Raw genomic sequence first — 13,166 nt, 5'->3', positions numbered from 1 at the left:
AGGCCTATTTAGTTCAAAAGCCTCTAACTCTGAGGGAATCTTCATGCTGGCATCAATAGCTTTTGAATCACGTTCTTTGTCAAAAGACTCACAGAATGGTTTGGGTTGGAAGGGACCTTTAAGATCATTTGGTTCCAACCCCCCTGCTATGGCCAGGGACACCTCCCACTAAGCCAGGTTGCTCAAATCCCCATCCAGCCTGGCCTCGAACGCCTCCATGGGGACATTCATAACACTGCTGGTAACTTGTTCCAGTGTTTCACCACCCTCACGGTAAAGGATTTCTTTCTAACACCCAGTCTAAATCTGCCCTCTACCAGTTTAAAGCCATTTCCCCTCATCGTGTTGCTACATGCCTTTATAAAAAGACCCTCCCCAGCTTTCCTGGGTACTGGAAGGCTGCTGTAAGGTCCCCCCAGAGCCTTCTCTTCTCTAGGCTGAAGAGCCCCAACTCTCTCCACCTGTCCTCATAGGGGAGGTGCTCCAGCCCTTCAGTCATTTTCACGGTGCTCCTCTGGATTTACTCCAACAGCTCCACATCCTTCTTGTGTTGTGGGCCCCAGAACTGGACATAATACTCCAGGTGGGGTCTCACAACAGCAGAGAAGAAGGGCAGAATCGCCTCCTTTGACCTGCTGGTCACACACTCCTCTTGATGCAACCCAGCACGCAGCTGGCCTGGGCTGCAAGCGCACATCCTCTGCAGCAACCTTGTGCAACCTCCCAAACAAATTACTCTGTGTGTGTGTGCATGTGTGTCTGTGCAATTTCAACATTTCTATCAGTAATGCTAGGAATGAATGTACTACTTCGCCTCATTCATATGAGTATGTCCCATTTATTCAGACTAGACATTCCATTTTTATTACAGCTACAGCCATTTCACTACTCAGCGCTGAAATCACTGCATCACTTCATGAATCATCCACTGCCATTCTATCTGGGGACAAAAAAGGCAGCAACAGAATACACACAGGGAGGAAAGAGACAAGGCAGCAGGCATGAAGGAGTTGCAAATATTACACAGTCATCAAAGCTTATTTCCACGTAAGCAACCAAAGAGGGAAGCAATATGCACTGAAGTTCTCCTCAGACTTCAAAGAGCCCTTCGTGTTTTACATATTTCAATTTCCTGAACACAACTTTCCAGCAGAATACTGAACAAATACAGAACATGAACAAATATGAAAGCTGAGATCTCAGGGCTGAAGACTGATTAAACTTGATAGACATGAGGGCCTCTGCACATTCAGCCTTTTATTTCAACTTTCCTAACACAAGAAATCAGTGCAAAATCATGACACAAGGTCTCTTGGTACACATACCCTCATTGGTATCATTCTGGAAAAAAACCTGTATTTTTTGTATGTATGTTAGCTTAAAATAAATTGTAGCAAGTATTTTAGTGCACTATGCAAGAGTTGTGCTGAATGATTTACCAACCTTTTCTGTGATGTAGAAGTTAGAACTATCAGCATGCTGCAGTGCAAACTGATCATGATTTGCAAGAGACCACCTTAGAAAAATGAAAATACATTAATTACAAAATGAAATGTCAAAGATTAAAAAAAATATCCTTAGCATAACTTGACTGTGATCAAATAAATGCCTGCCCCTCCCATGTATTTCTCATACTGATTCGTAGCTCTAAATGATGTGCTCCAAAATGTTAAAAAGTATGTATTTTCACAAAGGGAAAACTGCAGTACAAATACATCCCATAAATTAGATACTTCCTCTTTGCATAACTGAAACAAAGCTCGATTTTGTCAATACAGCAATACTTCAGTGCTCCAAAAAAAGTTGATAAGGATCTGATATTCATTCCAGATCTGTTTAAAAAAAAAAAACAAAACAGGTCTAATTCCTTTCTTGTAGTTATACCACTAGATTACTAAAAACATTTACAGTACTACAATTTTATGCTGGCTTTTACAATACCCAATGTCTGTAGTGCTAAGATGATGTATAACATTGCTCAAACCACCACCTCATTTAATTCAGCAGCAATCTATTAAATGTAAACTGGCTTCTCCTCTATGGTAGCAATTGCTTGAAACAATATTTGTGCAGTGCTTGAAAATCCAAGCCACAGCCAGGGCAGCAGTTCCTTCACCTTTGAGATGCAGGGATCAAAACCATTAGGTGAGGATGGTAAAAATACATCTCTGTGTAGAACAGAAACAAACTGGCTAAATGAACTGCCCACATATGATGGAAGCGTTTTGTTTGGAGCCTCATCTTGCAGGTAGTTGATCCAAAATGCATTATAAATTCAAAGTCCAAAGATAATACAACAACAAGGCTGAATAACCTAATGACTTGTAATAAAGAATACCTAAATTTTCTTCAGAACAGTTATTATCTCCGTGTTGATTTAATAACTGAAAGAGGTACAGTATCCACACCACAATATATCACAGAACTTACCCATCGCAGACTTCTTTTATTATAGAGGACAGTGGCTTTTTCTGTTTAAGGAAAGAAGAAAAAATATATATATCACTGAGTTGTAATAGCCTGTGTATTAAAATAATTCCTAAAGCACTGATTCCAAAGAAAAAAACCAAGTTAGCAGTACCTTGTTTTCTTTTCAACATTAAGCTTAGAAGGGTCCGAAAGTTTTTCAGTGTTTTGGTCTGATAAGCTACAAGGACAGCAATTCTAAGCACACTCTTGATGACATTATCAGCCCTTTTTGGCATCTTTAACCCACACAGCTTCTCCACACTGAGCAATCAAAAGGTCTTTTGTGTGCACTGCATCCCATTGCCCAGCAAAAACAGAACATTCAGATACCAACATGAGCATTTTCCAGGAATGACATCTAAAGCAAGAAAACATTCCATATTTTTAAACCTTCTTTTGTCCCTTTCAGTTATCATTCATATGTTGACAGTAATCCTCACTGAGTATCCATACACAGGCTCCTCTCTGTTAAAGCATTAGCTAGAAGGTGTTAAGATCCCAGATGCGTCAGTTCTATTTTCTGTATCTGCAGGCACTAGCATTTAGACTGAGTGAAAACAGCCCTGCTGCTTTGGGTCTCAAAGAAGTAGGAGCAGACTGGTCTGGTCATGGTGCTCTGAACACTGCTACAAATACAGGGCGCACATACAAATGCTTTTGGGAAACTGGTGGCTAAAAGGAGAAAATTATGGGTTTTACCCAAAATATGGATGAAGTTGCACTGCAAAATGAAACAGACTAAATATCACTTTTGGATAACTGCAGGCTCTTTTTTCTCCAAGACTGGGTGACCACACATATTATCACATAGATACGTTGTTTTGTGTGAACTCCCCAAATCACTCAAACAGCAGAGCAGATTTCTCTCTACTTTCAACAAATGCAGTTCACTGAATTCTTAACTAAGAACATGAAAACAAACTAAACCACACAACAACCCATAAACAACCCCAAAGCCAACACTGTTGCCAAAAGATGCAGTCTGCCTTTAGTGTTTATGGAAAACCGATTAGGCTAAAATTCAGCTCAGTAGCAGGATGCGTTATGGGGAGGGAGAATTACTTTTTCTCTTGGATTTGTTTTCTGAACTGCACCATTGCCTGAACAGAAAATCAGGAATGGGAATCCCTGCTCATGTCAAACTTGGGTAAGATTTGTTATTTCAACAGTCCAATCTACCAAGTCTGTTTATAAGCAGGCAGAAACACAACACGAGCATTTGAATCAAAGCTGAATGAAAGCATCTGCTGAAAGGATCCTGCACCCCTTTGCTGGACCCCCTTCCCATCTCCATCACTGCCACTATTGTTTTCATGTGATGACACAGATGAGACACCAGAGAACATGACCAAGCTAAAAACTGATGTAGTAGAAAGGAAAAGAAGCTTTCCTCTGGATCCGTATCCTCATCTGACCTGTTATGTGTGCCTAAAGGAATAGCAAATGCCAGCACATGAGAGAAAAGGCAAGAAGTGTGAGTGCTCTCCTTTGCAATAACCAGCATGCACCTTTTCACCTGTGTGAGCACAAGTGGAGCCAGACCAAGCCAGTTGCACAAGAGAAAGGCTTTCCTCCACACAACTTCATCAGTTCCTCAGCCTGGAGTACTGTGTCACCTACGTGTGGTTGCTCTGACCTGCTGTCCCCCTGCTCTGAGGCATTTTGCAGTTTCCAGCAGTGCTAGTTTCTCCTCATACAGCAAAAAATCACATCTCCCCGTGGAGGAGAAAACGCACACAGGGAAACAAACAACAATCCTGTGTGATCAACTCCAGTTCTCAACTGCTCTCTTCCTTCTATCCCTAGCAGAAAACCATCCCACTGAGGGAGAAGCATGGGGCTGCTTGAAGCTTGGGCAAGGCTCACTTGCTGGCCACACATGGCCTGCAGCCCTTCAGAGAACTGCTGGGGCTCCCTGGTGCACCACTGCACCGTACTGTGACTAAACATACTTCACAGCAACAGAATGAAAAAAAGTGCAAATCTTCATACAAAGAGCTTGCCATTAGCAATTTGATAGCACTACAGTGAGTTTACAAATTAACAAATGTAAAACAGCTTACACTTGCAATCCTAATAAGCTCCTGCTTCTAATAATCCCTCAGGCTCCACTCCCCCTACGTGTAACTATAAACACAACTTTCCCCTACTGCAACAAGCAGACAAATGCCACCATCACAAGAGCTCCCAGTTGCAAGCATCATAAGGGCTGTTGCAGGCTGCAGGACAAGCACTCTTGTGTTATTGGCTCTACAAGTTGCAAAAGGGTGAGCAATGAGATTGGTTTTTTTGTTTGTTTTTTTAAATGAACCAAGTAAGATGAGGTAAAAGGTCACCTCCACTTTCTGCAGGTTTTATTTTGGTGCAGCTATCAATATTTGGCTGCTGTCAAGAAGAAAAACAGCTTGATGTTTTGGTCAATTGCATCTTTTCACAATTATTTTTATGGAAATGCATCCATTGTCTTTGCTGCGTTTACAGTTCTAAATAAATAAACAAAGCGCACTTTATTACCTAACATACTTCAAAAAGCTCCTTATCATCAGATAAACCAAAACTATTTCAAAGCATTCCCTTCATCTAAATGATTATTTTGTACTAGAGTTTTTAGATATTTTTGCCTTTACGTCCTCTCCTATGCTAGCAAAAACAAAGTGTGCTTTTACACACGCTGTGATGATCTTCTTAAAGCTTTAAGAAGATCAAGCTGTAGCTTTAATGCATGAAATAACAGACTAAAGCAAATCTTACGCTCCCTATTAGGAGATAACCCCTTCAGCTAGCACATCACAACCATCCTGCACTGAGCACATCAGTTAGTATAAGCATGTTATCCTAGTGTAGATATTAAATTTGTAGCTGAAACCTAATGGGAAACAATAACAGGACAGTCCAGCTTCACGAGTTGTTGATCTGCATGGACACAGAGAACACTAAGCATAGGCAGTGCTAGAACTGATGTGAATTTACACACCCAGTAAAACTTTATCTGCATTGACACCTCATACTAGTGTCTGTAGTCTGGCAGCAATATCTAGTCAGCATTTCTGCTCAGCTGTGTGCCTCTCAGGACACACCTCCAGGCTGCTTGCGCTCAGGTACGTGCAGATCCCAAACATGGGTCCACTTCAGCACAACCCTGCACTATGCAGGATGCTGCCTGCGTAGCATTTTGTACCACTCCTGTGGTAACTTGAAGAGCACAGATCAAGATTTCCCCCTATTACTCTGCCAGCTTAATCCTTTCATGCCTACACCTCAGGTTCCCCACAGAGGTAACCACCCAAACAAGCAGCACTTAGTATGGGCATGCTGGTTGGAAAGTTTCATTCTAAGGAAACTTCAGGACGAGCAACAGCCCAAAACAGACAATGCTGACCAAGCTCAATCGAAGCTCAAACCAAGTTCAATCATAAGTACACTAACCTGGGCTTAAAGCACTTCCAAATAAAAGAGACTGTGTTTGTGTGTATCATGAAGACGACAGAAGCCCAAATCTGTTTAGCAGCCTGTGTTACAGGTGCAGTTCAGGTGTACTCCCACGGTGCTATGCCAGATGGCTCCCTTTAGGCCAAAGGCTAAATACCTTTCCTTTTCAAACGGCTTTGTTTGTTTGTTTTGGATGAGAATTGGGATATTGCCTTCCCTGCCTGACACCTTCTAATGAGGGAAGAGGAAAAACCTTAACTCTTGTTGCCGTTAAGCCAAAAAACAGCAGATGCATCACATCTGTTAGTGGAAAACGTCCAGCGTCAAAGTTCTGTTGCTGATCTACACATCTGTCCAAAAAAAAGGAGAATCTTAAGCCAATAAACAGCCCATTCTGTCTGTAATTAATGCTAAGCATTCTGCTAACAAATCTTTTGGTGTGAAAGTCATTTCTATGAATTTTACATAACAGAAATACCTCTTTTCTTCATCAGTAGAAGCTTCATCTGTTCCCGTTGCACTACATGAGTTACAGCAGCAGCAAATACTAGTGGGCCAGGCACTAGGAGGCCCGGCTCCCGGATTCACCTTGCTGTTGATTTCTCAAAGTATAAGGGCTAGCCTCGTGCAAGGGGAAGGTCCTGGGCAGCTTTGGTCTTCAGCCAGCCCAGCCTACCTGCCCTGATCAGAGCCACGGCTGGGATCCACTCCCTCCACTGACTACCACTGAACAACAGTGAGACCTGACCATTCCTCAGGCACTGGGCTACAGTAATACTGAAATCTGTATTTCACTACATTTAAGCATTGCTCCAGGGATCACACTAAAGATGATAACTTGATTGTAAAATAAAGAAGCAGTGCTCTGGAGTGAGAAACAACATTATTAAAACAAGCAAAACAGAATTTTACAACTTACTTCACATGCTGGGATCCTAATAAGCTATGTTATTTCCTGCTTCCTCCAGGACTTTTTAGGGACACAAAAGTCTCAGTTAAGAGTACTAAAAGGTAATAAAGCACCTAAGGACCTACAGTCCAGTGGATTACAGCACACTTGCAATATACTTGCACCACATATTTAAAATAGCACTCAGAGGACAAGCGTTTCAAAGTGAGGCTTTAAGATGTGGCTCTCCATACAACCACTTCATTAGGTGAGGATACCTCTGAAAACCAAATTTAAATAACTCTGCAAGCCCACAGCTTATGACTGACACTGCTGGCCTTCCAGCACAGAAAAGCCCCCATACTAAGGCACAAAATTTCATCCTGAGATTTCTTTTTGCAGATCTCTTTTGCAGTATAATCTTGGAGTCCCAGAAGAAGAATATAATTGAATTATAACGTACTCCTGGATACTCCAGTTGGCCAGAATGCGAATGAGGTACCTCGCAATTAATTCAAGTGCTGTGCAACTCCAGGAACCTCATCTTACACAAAACATTTCTTTTCAATATAGCTGAATTAACTTTTAAGAGATGAGATTACCGCTGTTTGAAAAAAAAACACACAAGGATCAACAACAGCCAAAAAAACCCAAAAAACCAACATCCCAAACAAAAACTTAACCCTTCAGAGGGCTATCAACTGAAGACATCAAAAACCATGCTAACAAAATCAGACTCAAGGTAAAAGAGGTGAAATAGTATTCATTCTCCTCTTGTTTTGTAAGAAGCTCTTCCTTCACATCCTTTGTGCCAGGGATCAGGAATACTGAGATGCTATTTCCGCATGACTGTAAGAGGGACATGACTTCAAGCATGCCTTCAGGATCTGTTTTCAGCCACCCAGCTTGGGATGACAATTCACAGCCTTGAAAGACTCTAATCTAGCAGTAGCAACACTGCTTTAGAGAAGATCACAGCCAGATTAATAAAACTTAACACACAAATGATGCTTTCACCCATGATGGCTGCCTGCCACCACAGAGAGAACTGAAGCTGTCATGATGATTGTTCCCAGGCGTACGGTCCCATAAGAAAACAAACCATATTTTCCCCATCTATTGCAATTAACAATGATTACATTAACAAAGTGCTGGTCGTGCATATGCACGCCTTAGTGCACTGAATTACACTCAATGCATTAAAAAAAAAAACAACCTGCATTACTCTTTCCAATGCTATTCTTATTTCTAGATAAAAAAAGCTCTTCAGTAACATAAAATTTAGACCTTTCACTATCCCAACAAAGAAAATGGTACATTAATTTAGTAGATATGATTTCCTTACCAGTTTTATTAATTATAAATCAATTTATTAATTATAAAACTAAATTGACAATAAAAATGCTAAATAATTCCGCTACGATGACAGCCTGGCTACTATCTGTACTACAAGCAGTTTCATCTTCCATTTGATGAAATTGAAATATTGACAGTTACAACAGGAAGCAATAAATTTATACAATTGCTAATCTTTGTTTAAAACATGGAAGTTGGCTTTGAATAAGCCTAACTTCAGCTAACTGGCTTAAGTTAGTCAAGTGGGTTTTTTCATGTTTGGAAAAGTCAGCAATCCTTTGGTTCATCCATTGGTCTATTTCTCACTTTTAGGGATAAAGGAAGAGAGATGCTTTTCCCTTCCCACAAACTTGTAGAAGTATACAAAGTCTCACTCTAAAAAATTAACCATGACCTGCTTTGCCTTGATTTTAAGAGATGATGTGTGGAGCCATCACTAAAGATAGGGAGCAATGCTTCAGGGTACAGCCTCTTGTATAAGCAGAACTCAACATTCCTTCCTCCCTCATCACCTGAGCAATTCTGGTGCTCGTGCTGCTAGGACTGTACTGCTATACTTCTAATACTGGTGACAGCACTCGCAGGAACTACAGCTATTCTTAGTCCACACACGTTGCAGAAGCAAAGTGCCATCTTCCTTTCTCTAATTAAGCATTTCACAACTGCTTTTGAACAGTGTCTCCCCACACAGTCTGTGAAACACTGAGCTAAATCAGTTACCATTCCCCAAGGTCCAGATTTAGGTCTGAAACCCAAAAGGTTCAGGTCTGAAATCCAAAACTTTTCAAATGAAAAGTCCCATTTAAAAATTTCTTTGGTTTCCTTTCAGAATGCAGTGAAGTGCAATGACTTCTCTGAAGAAAGAAAACCAACAATTGAAATGGCACATATACACTGGCAGAAGAGACAACAGTGATTTGAAAGACATTCTTAAAAGAAGTTTGAGGATAAAATCTAAACCTTAGAGAGAGCATTAACGTAAAGCAGCCCACAGTTACCCCCTATGTGATGCACTGCAGTGTTTCAACAAGACATTGTCATTTGATAGCACTCCTGTTAATTTTGTCTACCAGGTCAAGACTGTGCTTCGAAAAGCAAAACGCAGCTGTGTTTTTTGTTTTGATTTTGGTTTGTGGTGTTTGGGGCTTTTTTTTTTTTTTTTAGCCAATTTTATAGATTCACATCTGCTAATTCTATCTAAATTTAATGATCTGGTAGATAAAAGTAAACTTGAAGGAAGAGACTGCACAACTAAGTGTTTAATTATGAACTGTTTCCTTATGTAGGAACAATGTTTACCTCCAGCGGTCAGGAAAGTCACCACAGGGTTTCAAGAAACTCTGGTTTCAGTACACAACATTAACACACAAACATGAGTGGATAGGCAAAACCTGCTATCAACCTCAAATATCTGCCTTGTGCCTCTTCTGGATGTTGCCTCCCCAGCTTCAGAAAGAGAGCTGTGAATTCGCACTGTGAAGGCCAGAATACCCATGTTATCCAAAACCAGCACTGGCTTTATCAAAAATAATTTAAGCACTAAAAAAAGGTTGTATATATAAATATAATGGACACAAATTCAAGCACATCAATGTGCAGATGAACACAAGAAATAACATCATATTACAAAACGGCTATCTCTATAACAAACTGGAGAACATTGTCAACAACCCAGTTAACCTGTACAGAGCCCGCATGGCCCCACACTCTTATTCTTCCAGATTTAATTGAGATTAATAAACCAGAAGATTGGGAGATGAAGGTAACAGGCAGTCAGCACCAGCACATCCCTCTCTTCCCCACACTGCATCCCCAAAAATCACTGCCAAAGATCCGAACGCAAAATCTGACACCAATCCATTTCCTCTGCTTACGTAACAGGAAGACCTCAGAAGATGATCATCCCTATATCCATAAATCATAATTAAACATCTTCATTGAAAATGAACTTTCACAACAGTACTAACTGCCACAAGACGGGTATACGGCAACACTTCAGAGGAGCACAAGTCTCTACAGTTTTTCCAATTTTTTTTTAATTGAGGATATGTTGGGAATAGGAAGAAACTCAAATGACAAAACCAAAACATTCTGACAGAGAGTGACTGAAATCACTGAAGTCTATCTCTCAAAGAGACAGCAGAAAAGTACACTAGTTTGCTCATGCTTTCAAGTGAGCTTTAACACATATAGGCAACTGCCAGCTGCTAGGTTTAGTGTGACTTAATGAGACCCTTCTAATGAGAGGGGGATGGGAGTAATATGCATTTTTTCCCTTCTTATTTAAAGCAACTTTCCAGAAAACAAGCAGTTTCAAAGCTCTGACATCAAATAGTATATTTCAATGAAAGAAGAAAGGTTAGGCGCAGAGGCTGGTTAAGGAAAGCACTTAATTATATGTTATGCAGGCAAAGAGCCTCCCTTCCCCAGTGAGACTAATTCTGTCTGCTTAATATTGAAAACACTGTTGATGAACCCAGGCCAATAATCCTACAGTAACAAAGAGCAAAGCATCAACTAGAAAAGCTCCCTGACTCCAAATTCATGTCATCAGAAACCATGCACTTGAAGGGGAGGTATGCAACAAAGTTCACTATCATTTGGTGGAAATAAAGTACTCATGAGCTCTTTTCAGGCCCAAGAACTTCCAACATACTATTGACAATGACCATGGTTTTTACAGTAAAATTTCCTATTTTGAAAGTATCTTATTCTCTTCATTGCTAAGCAAAACATTCATATACACAGTAGGTGAACAGGGATACTGCACAGCTGAGTTATAAATGCTCCCAAGAATATCCAACAAGCAACTTAAAAAATAATACAAGTTTTCCTCTATTCTTTTCCATGGTATTTTTAATTCTATATTTGGAACAGTTTCAGTGCCTGGAAAGATGCAGAACTTGCATTATGGTACAGTGCGTTATTTTTCTGTTGTTCTTGGAGCTAGTAATCCAGTGCTGTTCTTTTAAATGCTCCCTTTTTTCTGGTAAGGGATCAGAGGGGAAGGACAAAGGTAAAGATGATAAAATTTTGGGTGGTTTTTGAATTGTGTCACATGGTGCTTGACTGAGCAGATCCCAACTGGGAGATAAACAACGTACTCCAGTTGCAGTGCTTGGTCAGTAATGGTCAAGTCACTTCACTTTTCTGCCTTCCTTTTCCTTTTGACTGCTTACAATTCTGTGGAGCAATTGATTTATATCTTAGACAAACTCTTCAACTGAATACACAGATCAGGACAAAGTTAGCACTAAGTGAAGCAAAAGCAGAGCTGTGTTTAGCAATATGCCTCACTCCACGTTTTTAAGGTTCACATCCACTTTTCTCCCATCCTCAACAAAGGAAAACGTGCAGGTTTGTGTTTATGCATATGGGAAAGTGATACAACTCTCCCATCTTCATTTCTTGTCACTAAATCTGCATTTTCTGTGTCAGGAAGAAAAGAGACGAGCCCCTTAGCTTTCACTGCCCCTCTTGTCACTGCATGAATAGCAAGACCTGCTAGCCTTTCCTCTATCAGCCTCATTTTCCTCCTCCTCTTCCCCAGGAACTGGCATGGGGGAGCTGACTGCTACTCCATGCAAGTCAGCATTCTTCCTTCTTGTTCTCTCTAATTCTTATACGGTAAAGTTAAAACAAAGTTCCAGAACAGAAAGTTAATAAATTTAGATAAAGCATGTATCGTGGCTGTAGAGTTATTTTAAGTCCTTTTGTAAATTAAAAACAATAATTTTGGTATTATTTTGCTGGTGCTTGAAAGAAGACCAAAAAATACTCGATCTTCATCCCCAGTGTACTCAGTGGCAATGAGCTGATGTTCACCATGACTAACAAGCATCTTCCTCTGAAATAGCATGCACAGTGTCTGCCATTTGTTATGTAAGAAGAAAAAAAAGTCAAACAGTCTTCACGCCAGAAGGCAAGAGATTTGTATCTACACAGATATGCTTACTAAAAAATTTCACCAAGTGAAAATGCAGAAGCATGGCAGGTCTGGAAAATAAGGTACAAATTGCTAAATACTAGGCACACACCACTGTGGGGTTAACTAGAAGTGAAACTGATTGCACTGCACAAAGAAAATAGGATTCTATTTCAGTAGAACACTTTCAGCACAAATTCAGATTTGCTCCTTAATAGAGTTTCATAATGTTCTCGTTCCCTAGATACTTTATGTTATAAGCACATTATTAAAGGCTTGCAAGCTTTCGTTTGCTCTGAATACTATTTACAGAAATAATTATTTTAAACAGGTAGCATGATGTAGGCTTTCAGCACATTATGGGGAAGCTGTTAAATATTAAAGACATCGCTTTTAATATTAATGCATTTGCAGCAAAAGAATAATCTCAGAGAAGTCCAGAACACAAAACAGCACTCGTATAACTTAATCAGCTCTCCCACCACTACAAATAACCTATAGTTTAACTCATAAATGTGAATGCATGTGCCACAAAAAAAAAACAACCACAACCACCAATCTTTAGGAAGTCCAGAGCAGAGCATAGCATTTGTATAACTTAATCTGTCACCCCCTGCCCCCCAAAAAAACCTACAGAGCTTAATTCATAAGTCTGAATTCATTCATTTCTGTACCTTGCCTCAAATCAATTCCGTTCATGCAGCCACTGCAACAGAAACAACCAGGGGAACAGGACAAGCCACGAGATACCCACAAAGGCTCCCCTGCTCAGAATGTGCCACTGCTCAAGTTCCAAAATCTGCACTTGCTGCAGCCATTCAGCATGATCACACTACAAATGCAAAGCACCGACTGTAAAAATTCGCAAAGACTTTCTGCCAGGAGGTAACAACATTACCGCAGTTTTACAGTTGAACAAAATTAAGGCACAAAAGTGTTAAAGTGGGTTTACGTAGGGAGTAAATGCCTCAGTTTAGCAGCTGTTTAAAAAGAAAAAGCAGATTAAAAACACAGCAGAACACATCAAAAATTAAGCAGTCACAGAGGAAGAGGGTTACACCCCTTCTGCTAAAAGCGCCTTATACTGCATATGTACTC

At 40.3% G+C, this 13,166-nt stretch overlaps 1 protein-coding gene across 5 annotated transcripts in view; it reads right to left on the bottom strand.

Moving 5' to 3' along the window:
- ELMO1 (engulfment and cell motility 1) overlaps positions 1 to 13,166 on the bottom strand; it is a 290,099-nt gene that overhangs the window by 230,699 nt on the left and 46,234 nt on the right. For all 5 annotated transcript variants that reach the window (XM_048950301.1, XM_048950300.1, XM_048950299.1 and 2 more), the window contains 2 exons: positions 2,431 to 2,471; positions 1,444 to 1,516 (listed from right to left, as the gene is read on the bottom strand). In XM_048950301.1, the coding sequence (XP_048806258.1) occupies positions 1,444 to 1,516; positions 2,431 to 2,471 (114 nt within the window). The remainder of the gene's footprint in view (positions 1 to 1,443; positions 1,517 to 2,430; positions 2,472 to 13,166) is intronic.

The sequence above is a fragment of the Lagopus muta genome, chromosome 7, assembly GCF_023343835.1.
Source record: "Lagopus muta isolate bLagMut1 chromosome 7, bLagMut1 primary, whole genome shotgun sequence".
Lineage (NCBI taxonomy): Eukaryota > Metazoa > Chordata > Aves > Galliformes > Phasianidae > Lagopus > Lagopus muta.
Note: the sequence above shows the minus strand (reverse complement) of the source record. Positions and strands in the feature narration are given on the sequence as shown.